General features: G+C 40.2%; 2 protein-coding genes across 10 annotated transcripts in view; one reads left to right on the forward strand and one right to left on the reverse strand.

The window, feature by feature from the left end:
• The window catches only part of IKZF1 (IKAROS family zinc finger 1), a 71,761-nt gene that overhangs the window by 52,351 nt on the left and 5,821 nt on the right, over positions 1–13,589 (forward strand). For 2 of the 5 annotated variants that reach the window (XM_026102318.2, XM_026102313.2), the window contains 3 exons: positions 3,686–3,853; positions 5,749–5,874; positions 10,427–10,561. In XM_026102318.2, the coding sequence (XP_025958103.1) occupies positions 3,686–3,853; positions 5,749–5,874; positions 10,427–10,561 (429 nt within the window). The remainder of the gene's footprint in view (positions 1–3,685; positions 3,854–5,748; positions 5,875–10,426; positions 10,562–13,589) is intronic. The other 3 variants (XM_026102319.2, XM_026102316.2, XM_026102317.2) reach the window with 2 other exon arrangements.
• FIGNL1 (fidgetin like 1) overlaps positions 3,847–13,589 on the reverse strand; it is a 36,974-nt gene continuing 27,231 nt past the window's right edge. For 3 of the 5 annotated variants that reach the window (XR_010387716.1, XR_010387717.1, XR_010387715.1), the window contains one exon: positions 6,876–8,411. The gene's annotated coding sequence lies outside the window, so the exon portion shown is untranslated. Of the gene's footprint in view, positions 4,169–6,875; positions 8,412–13,589 lie in introns of those variants that run through there. The other 2 variants (XR_010387718.1, XR_010387719.1) reach the window with 2 other exon arrangements.

The following is a 13,589-nucleotide window of genomic DNA, read 5'->3' on the forward strand; positions in this document are numbered from 1 at the left end:
TGCTGTGCACCGGCGGCTTCGGAGGCTGAGTTCGTTGCTGCCTTTTCCCCTGCACCAGCGTCTCCAGAAGCTCTAGCGTTTTTCCTAATGCAGACCTCAGGCTCCCAAAATGTTGTGCACGGCAGAATAAGTTTTGTGCATGCTAAATGCACTGTGGGCAGTACCTAGCGAGGCCTGGCACTGTAGGGCCAGGGCGTCCACAACTTCACAGCAGCAATCCCTTGCCGAAAGGATCCTCTTTTTAACCAGGTGATATAGCTAAAAAGTGCAGTGGAAATACCTTGAGAGCTTCGGTTTGCTCAGCAGAACCTCCTCCTTTTATTTTTAACAAACTGAAGGGTGAATCCCTTAATCTTTCTATGGAGATAAAGTCTTTGCTTTTCATCAGGTCTCGCCCTGAGCTCCAGCGGTGAGCAAGTCTGCTAGTGGGAGCTGTGCTTTTTCAGGGAGAGATGAGGGAGCGGAGGAGCAGGGCTGATGGTTTAAATTAAAGGGATGTCATGAGGAAATAGTAGTAACTGCTTTTCCTTTCAGTTGTGCGGTGCAAATTAAAGTAGAAATGGGATATACTATTAGAGACATTTAACTGACTATACTGAAGCCCATTTCAATGCACGCCTGATGAAGGAATAAGCCTTGCAAATGAATTACTTTGCTGCTAATTCATGTAAAACCTGCATATGCAGTGAGGTTTCCTTAAATAAATATTTGATAAGTGAACAAAACTCTGATACACTAAAATGCCAAAATAAAATGACTGCCTGACCTGATAAAAGGCATAATTACATTTAATAAATACACCTGCCAAGTGCAGATATGCAGAGCAGCACTTGATATTTTCTACCCCCTCCTGTGGGCAAGCAGCTGTAAAACACAGGCTATTTCCTAGTACTTTACCTGTTGCTCCCATCTGCGGAGTGAGTCCTGCTCAGCGGTGTCTGACTCCCTTCCCTCCTGCTCCAAAGTGTCTAGTACGCTGGTTTGCTTCAGCCTGCTCTTGCTTTCTTGCTTGGTGTTCAGGAAAAAGGACATTTAGGATGCCGAGGGTAGCAAAGAGGGAAAACTCCCTCCTGCTTGCTGATGTTGTGACCACAGGGTATAGATTTGTGCTTCACTAGGTTATTGTGTAGGTATGTGTGTGCACATGTGTATATGTACATGTATATGTGTGCGTATATGTGTATACATCCCCTCTTTATACGTATAGGACGTTAGCACTTAGTCGGCTTGTGTCTTGTCACTCGGATCCCAGCAGGTCAGGCTGAGGCCAGAGGCACGCACGCCGCGCTAGGGCAAAGTGAGCGGCAGTGGGTGCTTAAGCTTGGGGCCCCATCTCAGTTTTTGCTCCTGGGCCCATGCTGGGCCGTAGCTACGCTCCAGGCAGCGAAACCCAGCCAGGACAGACCAGACCTGGGAGCCAGGCTCACGCAGACGTGGGCTTTGCCTGCTGCCCAGCCTGTGGCGTGAAGGACCACAGGCCAGCCGGAGCGTGTAGGCGCTTCAGGGCTCCCTGGGGTGATGCAGTTGCGCATGCCTTCATACAGCACTGGTCCCTTATGTTTATCCCACTATAAGTTTTGTGGAGATATTGGGTGTGCAGAAGCCTCCTTCTAAATGCCCCATCTGTCTGTCTGTGCTGCCCAAAATAAGGTTTCATCTTGTAATTGCGAGAGCTGTAGGCTGGAGCTCCATTTCATCCTTACTTTACGTGTATCTCCCGGAGTGCTTTTACAGTCCTTGTTTTTTCCTCTTATGCTTCTCAGAGTAAAAATAACTGAAATGAGTGCTAGAAAAGCCGCTTAGTAAGAATTAACCAGTTCTTCTGAATTTGTGTCCCTCCCTACAAGTTGACTTCTTCATTACTGTTTCAGTCCATTTCTGAAAAATACCTTCCACAGTGAGTAACTGTCACGAAGATTAGAAGGTAAAGCAGAGACAGACCTTCACCCTTCTGTTTTTTCTTAACAACTGCTGTACATGGCTTATTAAGTACGTTGCAAACTCCCATAAGGCTAACGGTCTCGTTCCTGTAGGGCTACCCCAGTTTAAATCAGCCGAGGATATAGTTTAGATGAATACAGTTACATGAATATGGAAGGTGAGCTCATTTGGCTTGACAGGGAATATGCTGACCTGCTTGAAGCTATTTGGCCAATGAATATATCTTGTCATAAAATAGATTCATTTTACTGTTAGCTGACTGTTAGAGTTGCCAGCCCTGATAGCAGAGTTTGCAGATTTTTCTGTTGGGACAGCGCTGCTGCTTTTCTACTGTATTACCTAAAAGTAAGGAACGATCATGCTGTACGTATATGCGCACACATGTACATACAAGTTGGTCTGACGTGTAAAATAATAAATGATGCTCAAGGGAGAGAGAAGAAAGGAATAGTTTAACTTCTAGGGTTTTTTTGCACATTTTAACTTCTGCACTGAAATTTTATATTGAATATTATTGTTATGTAAAGAAAATCAAAACTAAGAACAGGTCATCTCTGAAGTATTTTGAATATTGTCGATATATTATAATTACTATAGCAGATTACATCTATGCCTAAAAGAAACAGAATTCAGCACAGGAGTATCAAAGGCTAGTGGGACTTAGTCAAGGGCTAGCTCTTAGGAGAGAGGGGCATGCAGAGGTGGTGCCCATTGATGGCGTGCTTTCGTCTATAAATTGTTTCCTATATTCCTGCCTGATACAACAGGAAACATATTTTATTTCCCACTGACTTAAGAAAAGTCCTCATCTTAAACCAAAAGTAAAAGCACAAATGAGCTAATCAATCAATTTCTAACAGCAATGAAAAACAAAAGCCATATTAATTTTTGCAATGGCAATATCTGATGCGCTGCTTTGCTAGCAGGCACAAATTTAGCCAAATAAAGTCTGTGTTACTTAAAGTGATCCCCTGTGTCTTTCCAAAGTGTAGAACAGCAGAGCCCATTTCTGCAAGTCCTCTGTTAATACCTCGCCTAAAGCAGGGTTAGGACTTTTGTAGGGAAGTACAGGGTTTCCTCTGCACTGTCTTAACTTAGGTGATTTTGCTCTCTCTCTTTCTCTCTCTTTCTCTGTCTCTTTCCTGATTTGGCTGCTTAGGGACAGACAGGTAATGGAGAAGAAATTGAAAGGGAAAATACAGGGAAAATGTAAATGAAAAGAAGTTATTATAACTGTTATAATGAAGTGCCTTTCATTTAAATATAAGAATGTAACGCTGAAATGAACTTGTGATCCTGAAATGCATTTTTAATGAGTTTCCTTTTTATTTTGCTGCTTCAGTGGCATATTTTAAAGACCCTTTGAAAAAAGCCACATTAAAAACCCCACCAAATGCCACAACATACAAAATTGGATATTGGTTTATTCCAAAACTGCTGATCAGGAAGAGTGGCTCTTCAACACAAAATGTTGCAGTCACTTTATTTAAATGAGTTTGAATTTGCATTGTGATGTGCCATTCTGATTTAGAAAAAAAAAATTAGATTTTCAGATCAAATTGACCCAGCCAGTGAAGCATTAAGAAGCTGGCAGGTTTAGTCTGAAAGCCTCATGTTATATCAAACCTGCAGCCGGTGCAAGTCACAGAGCAGCAGTGAAAAAAACAACTTTCTCACTGAAATCTTCCTCTTGTTACTGTGTAAGTTTTTTTTGTTCTCACACATTTTCTCCTTCTCCTCTTAGGGGAACGCCCTTTCCAGTGCAATCAGTGCGGAGCCTCCTTCACACAGAAAGGCAACCTTCTTCGTCACATAAAGTTGCACTCGGGTGAAAAGCCCTTCAAATGTCACCTGTGTAACTATGCCTGCCGTCGCAGGGATGCCCTCACGGGCCACCTGAGGACTCACTCGGGTAAGTGAGGGTGCCGGCCGCAGTGGCGTCCCTGCGGGTATGTCCTCGCCACCCGAACTGAGAGGTCTCCTTGCCCTGGGGAGGCAAGCAGGCTCACGCGGCTGCAACGTTTCAGTGGCAAAGAGGCAGCTAAACTCTGCTTGTGCTCGTGGTCCTTCGCCCAAAGAACTGTTTTCCCCGGTACTTCTTGGCTGGTTAAAAGTTTCGGTGTTAGGGTTTCACCTGCCAAGCCTCATGGGAGTAATCCGTTTCGTGAAACTGCTGATGTGAATTGAAGGTGTGGGATGTTTGGGGGTTTGCGTGTAGTTTATCCACCTGCAGAGACAACATACGCTCTAAACACGGGAGGTTTAAAGTGATGAAATCTCAAAACCCTTCAATCTGGTAGCAATTTTCTGCGTAAGGAGTGAATACCACCTACAGCATTAGTTGTTTGCTGCACTTTGTTTTTACAAGTACATTGAGAAAGGGTGGGGAGGAGAGAGAGAGAGATGACACTCCTCTAAATTAGAGGACTCTACTAGAGGCTTTCAGTGTTTTCTCTCAACAGTAATGTGGAAAGCTGAATAAATATTTTTACATACTTGGGCTTTTATATTAACACGAACCTCTCATTGTTTGAAAGAAAGGCATAGTCACAAACCTTCTGTGAAGCAAATCCAATTCAGCACCTCTAAAGAACCTTTAAGTCAGCCTGTAGTCTCATCCTGTCTCCCAAGCTAAGCTGGAAATACAAATTGTTATTTGGCTATAAGACCTCCAAGACAAACTTGCAGGACCTGATGCCAGTAACTTTACTTGTGGAATTTGGCTTTGGGACAGTAGTTGAGTAGTGCAAGGGGAGCTTGGGAGGTGACATCTGTCTCTTGCGCAAAACTAAGGCAGTTCTTCTAACATGCATTAAATGATGCGTTGGTCTCAGATCTCCTCTTGTCCTTTTGGATCCTGACCTAATTCAGGAAAGCGCATGTTTAAACATCTTTTTTTGCCCCTCCCCCCCCCCCCCCGAATTTAGTGGTAGGGCAATTTTAATCATAATTTTTCATGTGTACATGAAACTACCCCTAGATACCTCCAACAGACTCTTAGGCTTTCCTAGGTAAAGAGACACTGTGTAAATATGGGTTTTGATTAGTTCCAATAACTAAGAAATTGCCATCAATACATATAATAAAAGTTGGATGTCTGAGTCTGGTTTTCATCTGAGAATTTGTAAATAAAATTCAAAAGTTAGGTTGTGAAACCATCTAAAACTATGAACTCATAAAAACTGACAGTCTTTTCACGTTAAGACAGAAAATTTGGGTCCAGAAGTCCATGAAACCATGTTTCTACTGTGAAATTCCTGAATTCCTGGAACTGCCTGAATCTTAATCATTGTAATACAGAAAAACATTAGTCATGCCATTCTCTTGAATTTCCAGAAATAGAGAACAAGAAAGCCTGTGAAATTTAACGCTCTGCTCAAGGGGTTGAGCTGCTTCTTGTTACGGCAGAATTAACCTCCAGCGGCAGACAGGTGTCTACCTACAAAAACAGTTTTCATTGCCAGCCTTCCTTGTTAGCAGTCTCTGTGGCAGCTAGGCATTTGAGTATCTCTACTCAGATATTTGAAGGTATCTCAGTTTCTAACTCTTGTAGATTCTGTTTTTGAAGATTTAATGTCACAATCTTTATCTGATGTGAATCATCTGAATTGCAGCACCCACATAACTGGCTTGTTGATGAAAAGATATCTCCAACTGGCTTTCCATTATTTTTCTAAACAGCCAGACTCTGTCTTCACTTCACCACAGTACGGGTTTCTTTGGGATGGTTTTTTCTTGTTGTTGTTTTACCATTGTTAATATGTTGTTGAATACCTAATTTGAATCTCTCAATTGTATATTCTGCAGTTGGCAAACCCCATAAATGTGGATACTGCGGTCGCAGCTATAAGCAGCGCAGCTCTTTGGAAGAACATAAAGAACGCTGTCATAACTACCTGCAAACCATGAGTATCTCAAGCAGCCTTTATTCAGGTAAAAGCATGCAGCTGAAGTGTCTATTCAAGGATTAACGCTCTCCTCACATGAACTTAGTAAAACGAGTGCCGAAGCAACAGCAGTACCATATGAGGCATCTTCTGTGTTAGGGAGGTAGAATGTTACAAACACACACACACACACACACACACACACACACACACACACACAAAATATATATGTATATGTGATACTGCATATGGATCTATTTTATGTTTGATAAATGTTTGGCTTTTACCTTGCTTCGCTTAGCTCAAACAGAAAGCCAAAGTAAAGCTCAGGAATATAATAAAACACTTGGAAGACCTGCAACGTTTCAGTTCACCAGCTCAAGACCAAAGCGTGACTAGATCATCTCAGTACCTTTTGCTTTTGCTCGAGTCCTATACTGCAGTACTTTTGTGGATGTATTCCTAATAAAGTGTTAATATCAGTGTTCTGGGGCTGGAGAATCTTCTGCATTTTGTATCCCCTGTATATTGCCCCTTCCCAGGCACAGCTTAATGGACTCACTTGAACACTGAGGCCAATTCATATGACGAGGATAAGACACCTATCTTTGATTTCACGCTTCCAAGCAAGAGGGCAGGAAGACAGAGGGATTTAATTTAGCCAGTCTGATTGAGACAGTCAAGAGAGGGTAATAATTTTTGGACAGGCTTCTTTAACAAACAAATTTCCATGTAAAGCAAAATTGGGGGGGCAGAGGGGTCATGCTTCTCTGAGAGACTGGGCTTATCACGAAAGTAAAGTCCACCCCTGGAGAACCTAAAACTATGCCCAGAAGGTGAAAAAGCAGAAATTGGGGTTTGGGCTTTTTTTTTTTTTTTTTTTTTTTTTTTTTTTAATAAAAGCCCTAAAGAGCTGCGTGGGATTGATCACAGTAAGTAGCCATACAGAATCCCATTGCACATACAATTTTAGATGGAGAAAATATATTAGATCCAGCACCTGTGGTAGAGTTTAAGGTTGTAGCCCGTTCAGTAACATTTCTTGCATCCCGTCAGTATATTTTATTCAGTTTGTCAAATGACAAAATGGAAGGTTCTTTCTGACCAATTTGCAATGATGCTTCATTTAATATTGTATATCTGGACAGAACCTGAATATGTTTTTACATGTTATCAGATAATGTAAAGTATATGCACATAATGATAGCAGTGAATGCAGCTGAGATTCTTCTGACAGACAGCGTGTTAGAGCAGCGCCCCTTCTAATTTTACTGAGGGCCTGGAGAATATATAAATAGAAAGCTCAAAGTAATATACTGTAGGCAGCAATATTTATTCCACAAAGAGGTGATAGGATTTAGAAGCAAATATTCTGTCTAGGATTAAAATTTTCAGTGTCTGGCACATGCGTTTGAAATGCCTGCATGCAAAACACAAAAATTGGTGTGAACGACTATCTAAACTACTACTAAAATCTTAGTGAACAAGAAATGTCATACACTTTAATAAGAAATAATTTACAAATTTTAGAGCTGGAACTTTGGTTATAGCAAACCATGACAGAAAATAAAAAGATGTTTACAGTAGTTGAGGACTGGATATCTTTCAGTGGGGTGAAAACTTGGTGAGTTCATGAATGCTTTGGAAGAATTATTTCTCCCTTGCATATACAGAAAGTATCATACATATTCCTGTTAGGTGTAATAGGAGTGCTGTAACAAATCAGAAACAAAATTAAGGGATTAACTTCTGTTTTTAGCCCCTATATTGTGCTGAGGATTTCACTCTTAAAAGAGAAAAAAAAAAGTATTACTACCCAGTTAATAAATCAGTTCTTCATGTTTCTAAAAACAAAACAGCCCGACATTTTTTCTTAGTATTTTGCTTTCTAAACAATCTATTTTACCTCATTGCAAAGAGGGTAGTCCTGACTATACATACCTTTTCCCCTGTTCACATGATTCCCTTTATAAACGCAAAGAGGAAGATGCAACAGTTCAGCATCAGTTGGTGTCCTTTTGGAATTTTTAAATGCATTCTGTATTATATTTAGAAAAGCACGTAGAGCTTACTTGCAAGAACTACTACTGTTTTCATGGGGTTTCAGCCTGTGATATGGAGCTCTTACAGTCATAGTTAGGTCCCTTTTATTTTTCAGACTCAAAAATGTTGGTACAAAAATCTGTTAAGGCATCTGCTTTGGTGTTCTGCTACAGCAGGATTGCTTTTTATAGCTTTTTTAAATATTTTGTGCAACGTTCATTGAAAAAAGAAGTCAGCTGAAAGGATCTAAATTGGAAAAAGCTTTCTATCAGCTTATGGGAAAAGTGCTTATAGAAAGGAAAGAGCCAGCAAAGAGGAGGAAGGAAGGGAACAAGATGCTGTGTTATATTTTAACTTTTTCTTTGCTTTCTTTAAGAGAAGGAGATTCAGCCTGAAATTCAAAACCTGATGAATTAAACAGCAAAATTCTTACTTTAGAGAACTAGAATCTCATCGTTCATATGGAGTTCTTCTCTTAGAGATATTAACTGGAGTTTTTCATTTGAGTTCAGTAGAAGCATGGTGAGGTCTTTCGAAGACCTATATAAAATAACAGAGAAGAAATAGTTTATTAAGTTTAAAAAGGGTCAATTACAATTCTTCAGTACCTTGCGAATTTTCATTTGGAAAGATAAAAATAAGCATTTTTTTCCGGTTTTGAGCAACTGAATTACAGAAAAATAGTTACTAGGTTGGTGGCAAATTTCTTGCGTTTTCTGTTGAGAAGGCTGGAAATTAGTTTGTAATTGAATTTTTCCCCTTTTTTATTGCAGTTTTAAAATTTGCAATATTAAAAGTTTCAGTGATATGGAAGCCATAATTTACCCTGTCTGGAACTGATTTGAAATGGAATGTTGTTATATCCTAAACAGTTACTTCTTCATCCTTTCAGCTTTCAGCTACAAATTTTATGGTTTTGTTTTTTCACTGTTAAACTGGCTGCTGTAAAATATTCTCCATAAATCTCTTCCTGAAATAGCATCTGGAAGCCTTAGCCAGCACAAGATGCTGGTACTTGCCTGTTTAATGAAGATTAGACACCATCAATGTCCTCTACTATCCTGCACTTTTGCTACCAAATTCTGTTCACATCTTGTGTTCGTCACAAATCTTTAGCATCTTAATGGGCTGAGGCCTAAATACATGTGACTCCTTGTCACTGAAGTATGTTCTGCTGCAGCAGTGAATTAAAAGCTACTTGTACGCTCTTCTGTTTGGCACTGTGGGGATGTTCTGGTCTGCGATACTTGGCCTGCTCTTTCCAGTTACCCAGCAGAGCCTGAGTTGGCATCTTTCAGGACCAATGAAACTTTCACAGTCATGCTTTTAAAATGACAATGACAATTGCCAGAATAACCTGGCATAGGAACTGCATGTTCCTCTCATGAAGTCTCTTACAAAGCAACCAGTGTAGCGGCTCCAACTATGGAGAAGCAGCCAGGTACAAGAGTAGTGGGTTCTGTGAACCTTCCTCACCTCTAAATGGAGTAAATGCTGTGATAAAACAAACATTTTCAGCAGACACAGGCAGCAACAGGTAGCAAAGTGGCACACCTAACTGAAATAGCTTGCAGATTCAATGTCTACAAATTATCTTTTTCTTCTCACTTTAACACCAATGCACAAGCTCAGGTAAAATAACCATATGCCAGTCGCAGGCAAGAATAAAATTAACCCCCCTTCCCTCATTTCCCTGCCAAGAAAATGAATTGTGCAGTGATCTGAACGCATATTATATTTTCTTTAAATGCTGGAAGTCAGAAATACTTTTCCATACATTTTCCAGAGCCATTGCTTTTACAATGCATTTTCTTATATGCCTTCTGCTCCTGCAAGGAAGTGCTGAAGTGAACCACATAGTCTCTTTTTCTTAGAGCCTCATTGCTAAGTTGCCTTTGCTAAGTTCCTTCCTAATTCTGCAGTCTTAGCAGCAGCAGGTGCTCCTCTATAGAAGTGTGGCTAGCAATCTAGCTAAAATTGTCATTTACAGTCTAAAACTGCATCAAGAAAGTACAGCAATATCCACTAGGGTAAAAAAAAAGAAGGGGTGGAGGGTTGGTGTAGCACGCAAAAATATTTATGACTTTGGGAGTCCCTAGGTTTGCCCATTTTTCCTGCTAAAGAAGCGATAAGCACTGAAGCTCTTCCACTGGGAGAGGTGCAGTGGGACAGGGTGGGGGTGGGAGGGTGATAAGGGGGGCTGCCTGGTGCCCAGTATCATTTTAGGACCTCATTCTTCATTGCCCTGCGCTCATGCTAGGGCAGGGTGGCTGTAGAACAAGCGTGGCGTGATCGTGTTCCCTACAGTCCGATGCCTTACATTTGCGCTCTTATTTTTGTATCCTAAATGAGAGAAGCGTGAGCATGTATATGGATTAATCAGCATAAGGATCTGTTATAAAGAGTCAGAACTGGCCTGTGTCTGTAGGGGTGAGCTCCTGCTTCCAGCTGGTTGGGAGCTAAAAGACGTTAGCTAAGAAATAATAACCTGAAGACAATAGTTCCATTACAATGGAACAAGCGCGCCTAACCCTTCTGATGTCATTTGATTTCAGTCATAAAAGAGGAAACTAACCAGAGTGAAATGGCTGAAGACCTGTGCAAGATAGGGTCAGAAAGATCCCTCGTGCTGGATAGACTAGCAAGTAACGTCGCCAAACGTAAGAGCTCTATGCCTCAGAAATTTGTTGGTAAGAGTTAAACGTTTGCTGTCTCCTAAAAAAAACAAAGCAAAACAAAATCCAAAAAACATCTCACAGGATTTTCACTCTTGTTTTATGATTTTACTTGTTTTACTAAATTAGCAGTATTTATCTCAATAGAAGCAGGTACAGGGATGCATTGGGGGAAAAAAAAAGTGTTTCCCCAGTATACATTTCTGTAAGTTTAATTTGCCACATCTAGGGATCTATTTTAAGTCTTCCTATCTTTTTCTACTGCTTCTGAGCCAGATCTTTAGGAGATCTGGTTAGGTTCTTGAGGTTGCCTTAAGAACTTCAAGATTGCGCTAGGAGTATAGGTTTCTTTTTGGGAAAGCATTTGACCACATGTTCAGGGTTATTTTTATTAATTTCTTGGATGAGATCCAGATCTGTGCATACTAGTATATGTGAAAGCATTTGTGAATAGCTGAGCATAGGCTGGATGATCCTCTTCATCCCTTCACAAAGACTGTATACTTTTCTAGGCCATAATGATCATGGAAATAAATATACATAGATCCGAGAATAAGACACACAAGAAAAGATCTTTGGGTATATATGATAAGCAGTGCAACATTGCAGTTGTAAAATAAGTTCATGGCCATTTGCATTTTGTCCTTTCTAATAGACATTTCCTTGTCTTAACAAGAGAAAATGGAGGCTATACATATCTTGTTCTGTTTGGTATGCCTTGTACCGAGTAAAGATTGGATCAGTTTTGTGATAGTCAGACCCATAGACAATATATTATCAGCTATGTAGAATTAGTCTTAAATGAATCAAAACATGGGAGGTTGGATGACAGCATAGACTTACTTATATCTAGCTGGATTTTTTTATAATTCTTTCTACATTCATTTATAATATGGTTCTATAGGAGATGATTGGAGAAAAATAAAGACTAAAAATAAAAACATACATTAAGAAGGTCTTCAGTCAAAAGTCAGGGCAAAAAAGACCAGTTTATGGGACAAGAATTCCAGATATGCTTTCTTCAAGAAGGACATAAAGGTGAAAGGAAAATCAGTATTTTTAGGATGTGGAAAGGGGAATCTCAGTTATGTCTGGAGGTGGAACAAAAAGTTTGAAACAAAAGTCAAAGATTGCCTTCAAGTCCAAACGCAACAATTGTAGGAGGTGGTCAAGGGTAAGAAATGCCAACACTTACAAAATGGGGGACAAAAGTTGTAGCAGAGGTAGCTTGCAAAAATGTATCAACTACATGAGGCAAATCAGATTCATTTAGACATCCTAGTAACTGACTGTGTTAGGCAAAAACACCAATTCTGTGAAAAATCCAGGATGACCAGAGTGTTAAAATTTAAGAGATACTAGCAAGTATCCTATATGCGATGTAGCTGTGGGTGTGGACTAGCTTTTCTCATGCTCTTTTTCTCTTTTCACACTGAGAAACAGTAGACAGCCAGTTTACAAGTCTTAGGAGGGCAGAGTTTCCTGTCGGTTAGTTATTCAGGGTGTGGTATAGGAAGACAGCATACTGACAGCAGATATTTATGGAAATTTGCTAATCTTCAAAAAGATGGACTTTTCTGACAAGCAAGTGCCCCCAAATCCTTTCCTTTCCAATCCTCACCTGCTGCTTCATGTTAATAGGTAAATTCCTGATGAACATAAGACTAGGGCTGCTGGCCAGCAGAGCTTTTGGCAAATGAGCCATATTCATTGCTCCTGTAGACCACCACATTGTCCCAATCCCCGTGCTGAATTCCAGGGAGAAGGGGCAAATGGCATCCTCCACGTAAGAGAAAGCTTGTCTGCTGCTCCACCATTACCTTTCAAAACTGTGATTGTTCACCAAATTAAGCCAATTATCTGTAAAATTCTTTGACAGCAAAAGTGCTCTTGAAGCCCTCTTATGTGGCAACCTGCTTTCCAAACTGGAATAGCTCCCAAGTCTGAAAGCAGAACTGGGCCTTTTAAATGAGAGGGTGAGACTGCAAGTGAGATTGACACATGTTTATCGTGTTAAAACAAATGGCTGCAAAGAAAACAGAGGGGAAAAAAATCAAAAAAGCCCGCATGGACAGAAGTGCATTTGCAGTTCCTATTTAGGTACCTGCTGCAGAACCCTGAACAGTGCGAAGCTGGAAGTGCATCAAACCATTAGCAGTTTAATTTACTTATGCTCTAATAACCACAAAAATGAGCTATTATTTTTAATGAGTGCAAGTATTATCTGCATTTCCCAGATACAGAAATGATACCTGCCTACCTCAAGTTTGTGTGTGTTTCAGACAGTCCTGCCTAGAAACAAATTTTTCTTATGAGCGGTTGATTCTCTTTGTCCATCAACTAGTTATGCTACATAAAGCAAATACAACCTAAGAAATAGCTTTTAAAATTATGCCTTCTGGATGCCCAAAATCTTGTGTATAACGAAGAGCAGTCCAACTTTTCAGTCATATACAGTGCACGTGGAATACAAATGATTTTGACCTTGTTTTCCCCTCATTGAGTCGAAGGAATACATTAATATTAAGAGAGTTTTTTCCAAATATCCAGGAGTCTTTCACAGGGCCTATTTTGAAACTTCAGCCTTCAACTCTGCCTGAAAACTATAGCATTAGAAAGGGTACATCTGAAAAAAAAAATGCACCGCACTAGTGGGGTGCTCAAATTGGCAGAATAATAGGGAAAGGAAACAAGAATAAGTAGTAGGTCATGCACTGTAGTAGCTAGAAGATGTCTCTGCTCTACATCCCTTGAGAAACTTATGCAATGTTAAGAGTGTTATTTATTTCTTTCTTTGCTTGTAGAGCATGCACAAACTAGTGTGCAAGCATGTTTTCTGGAAAATGTAGATAGCAGGACTTCGTGCACTTTAGCCCTGTCACTGCAAGATTTGATGCCAAAAGCTTTCTAGTCTGTGCTCTTGCTCTTCATTGACTTTGAATATTTTATTTGGGGAAAAACTGGGTGGGAAATTGTTGATAAATTAATTTTGCAGCACTTCTATTAAATTTTCCATGCTACTGTTAGCATTTCTTGTAAAAAA

The sequence above is a fragment of the Dromaius novaehollandiae genome, chromosome 2 (genome assembly GCF_036370855.1).
Source record: "Dromaius novaehollandiae isolate bDroNov1 chromosome 2, bDroNov1.hap1, whole genome shotgun sequence".
Classification (NCBI taxonomy): domain Eukaryota; kingdom Metazoa; phylum Chordata; class Aves; order Casuariiformes; family Dromaiidae; genus Dromaius; species Dromaius novaehollandiae.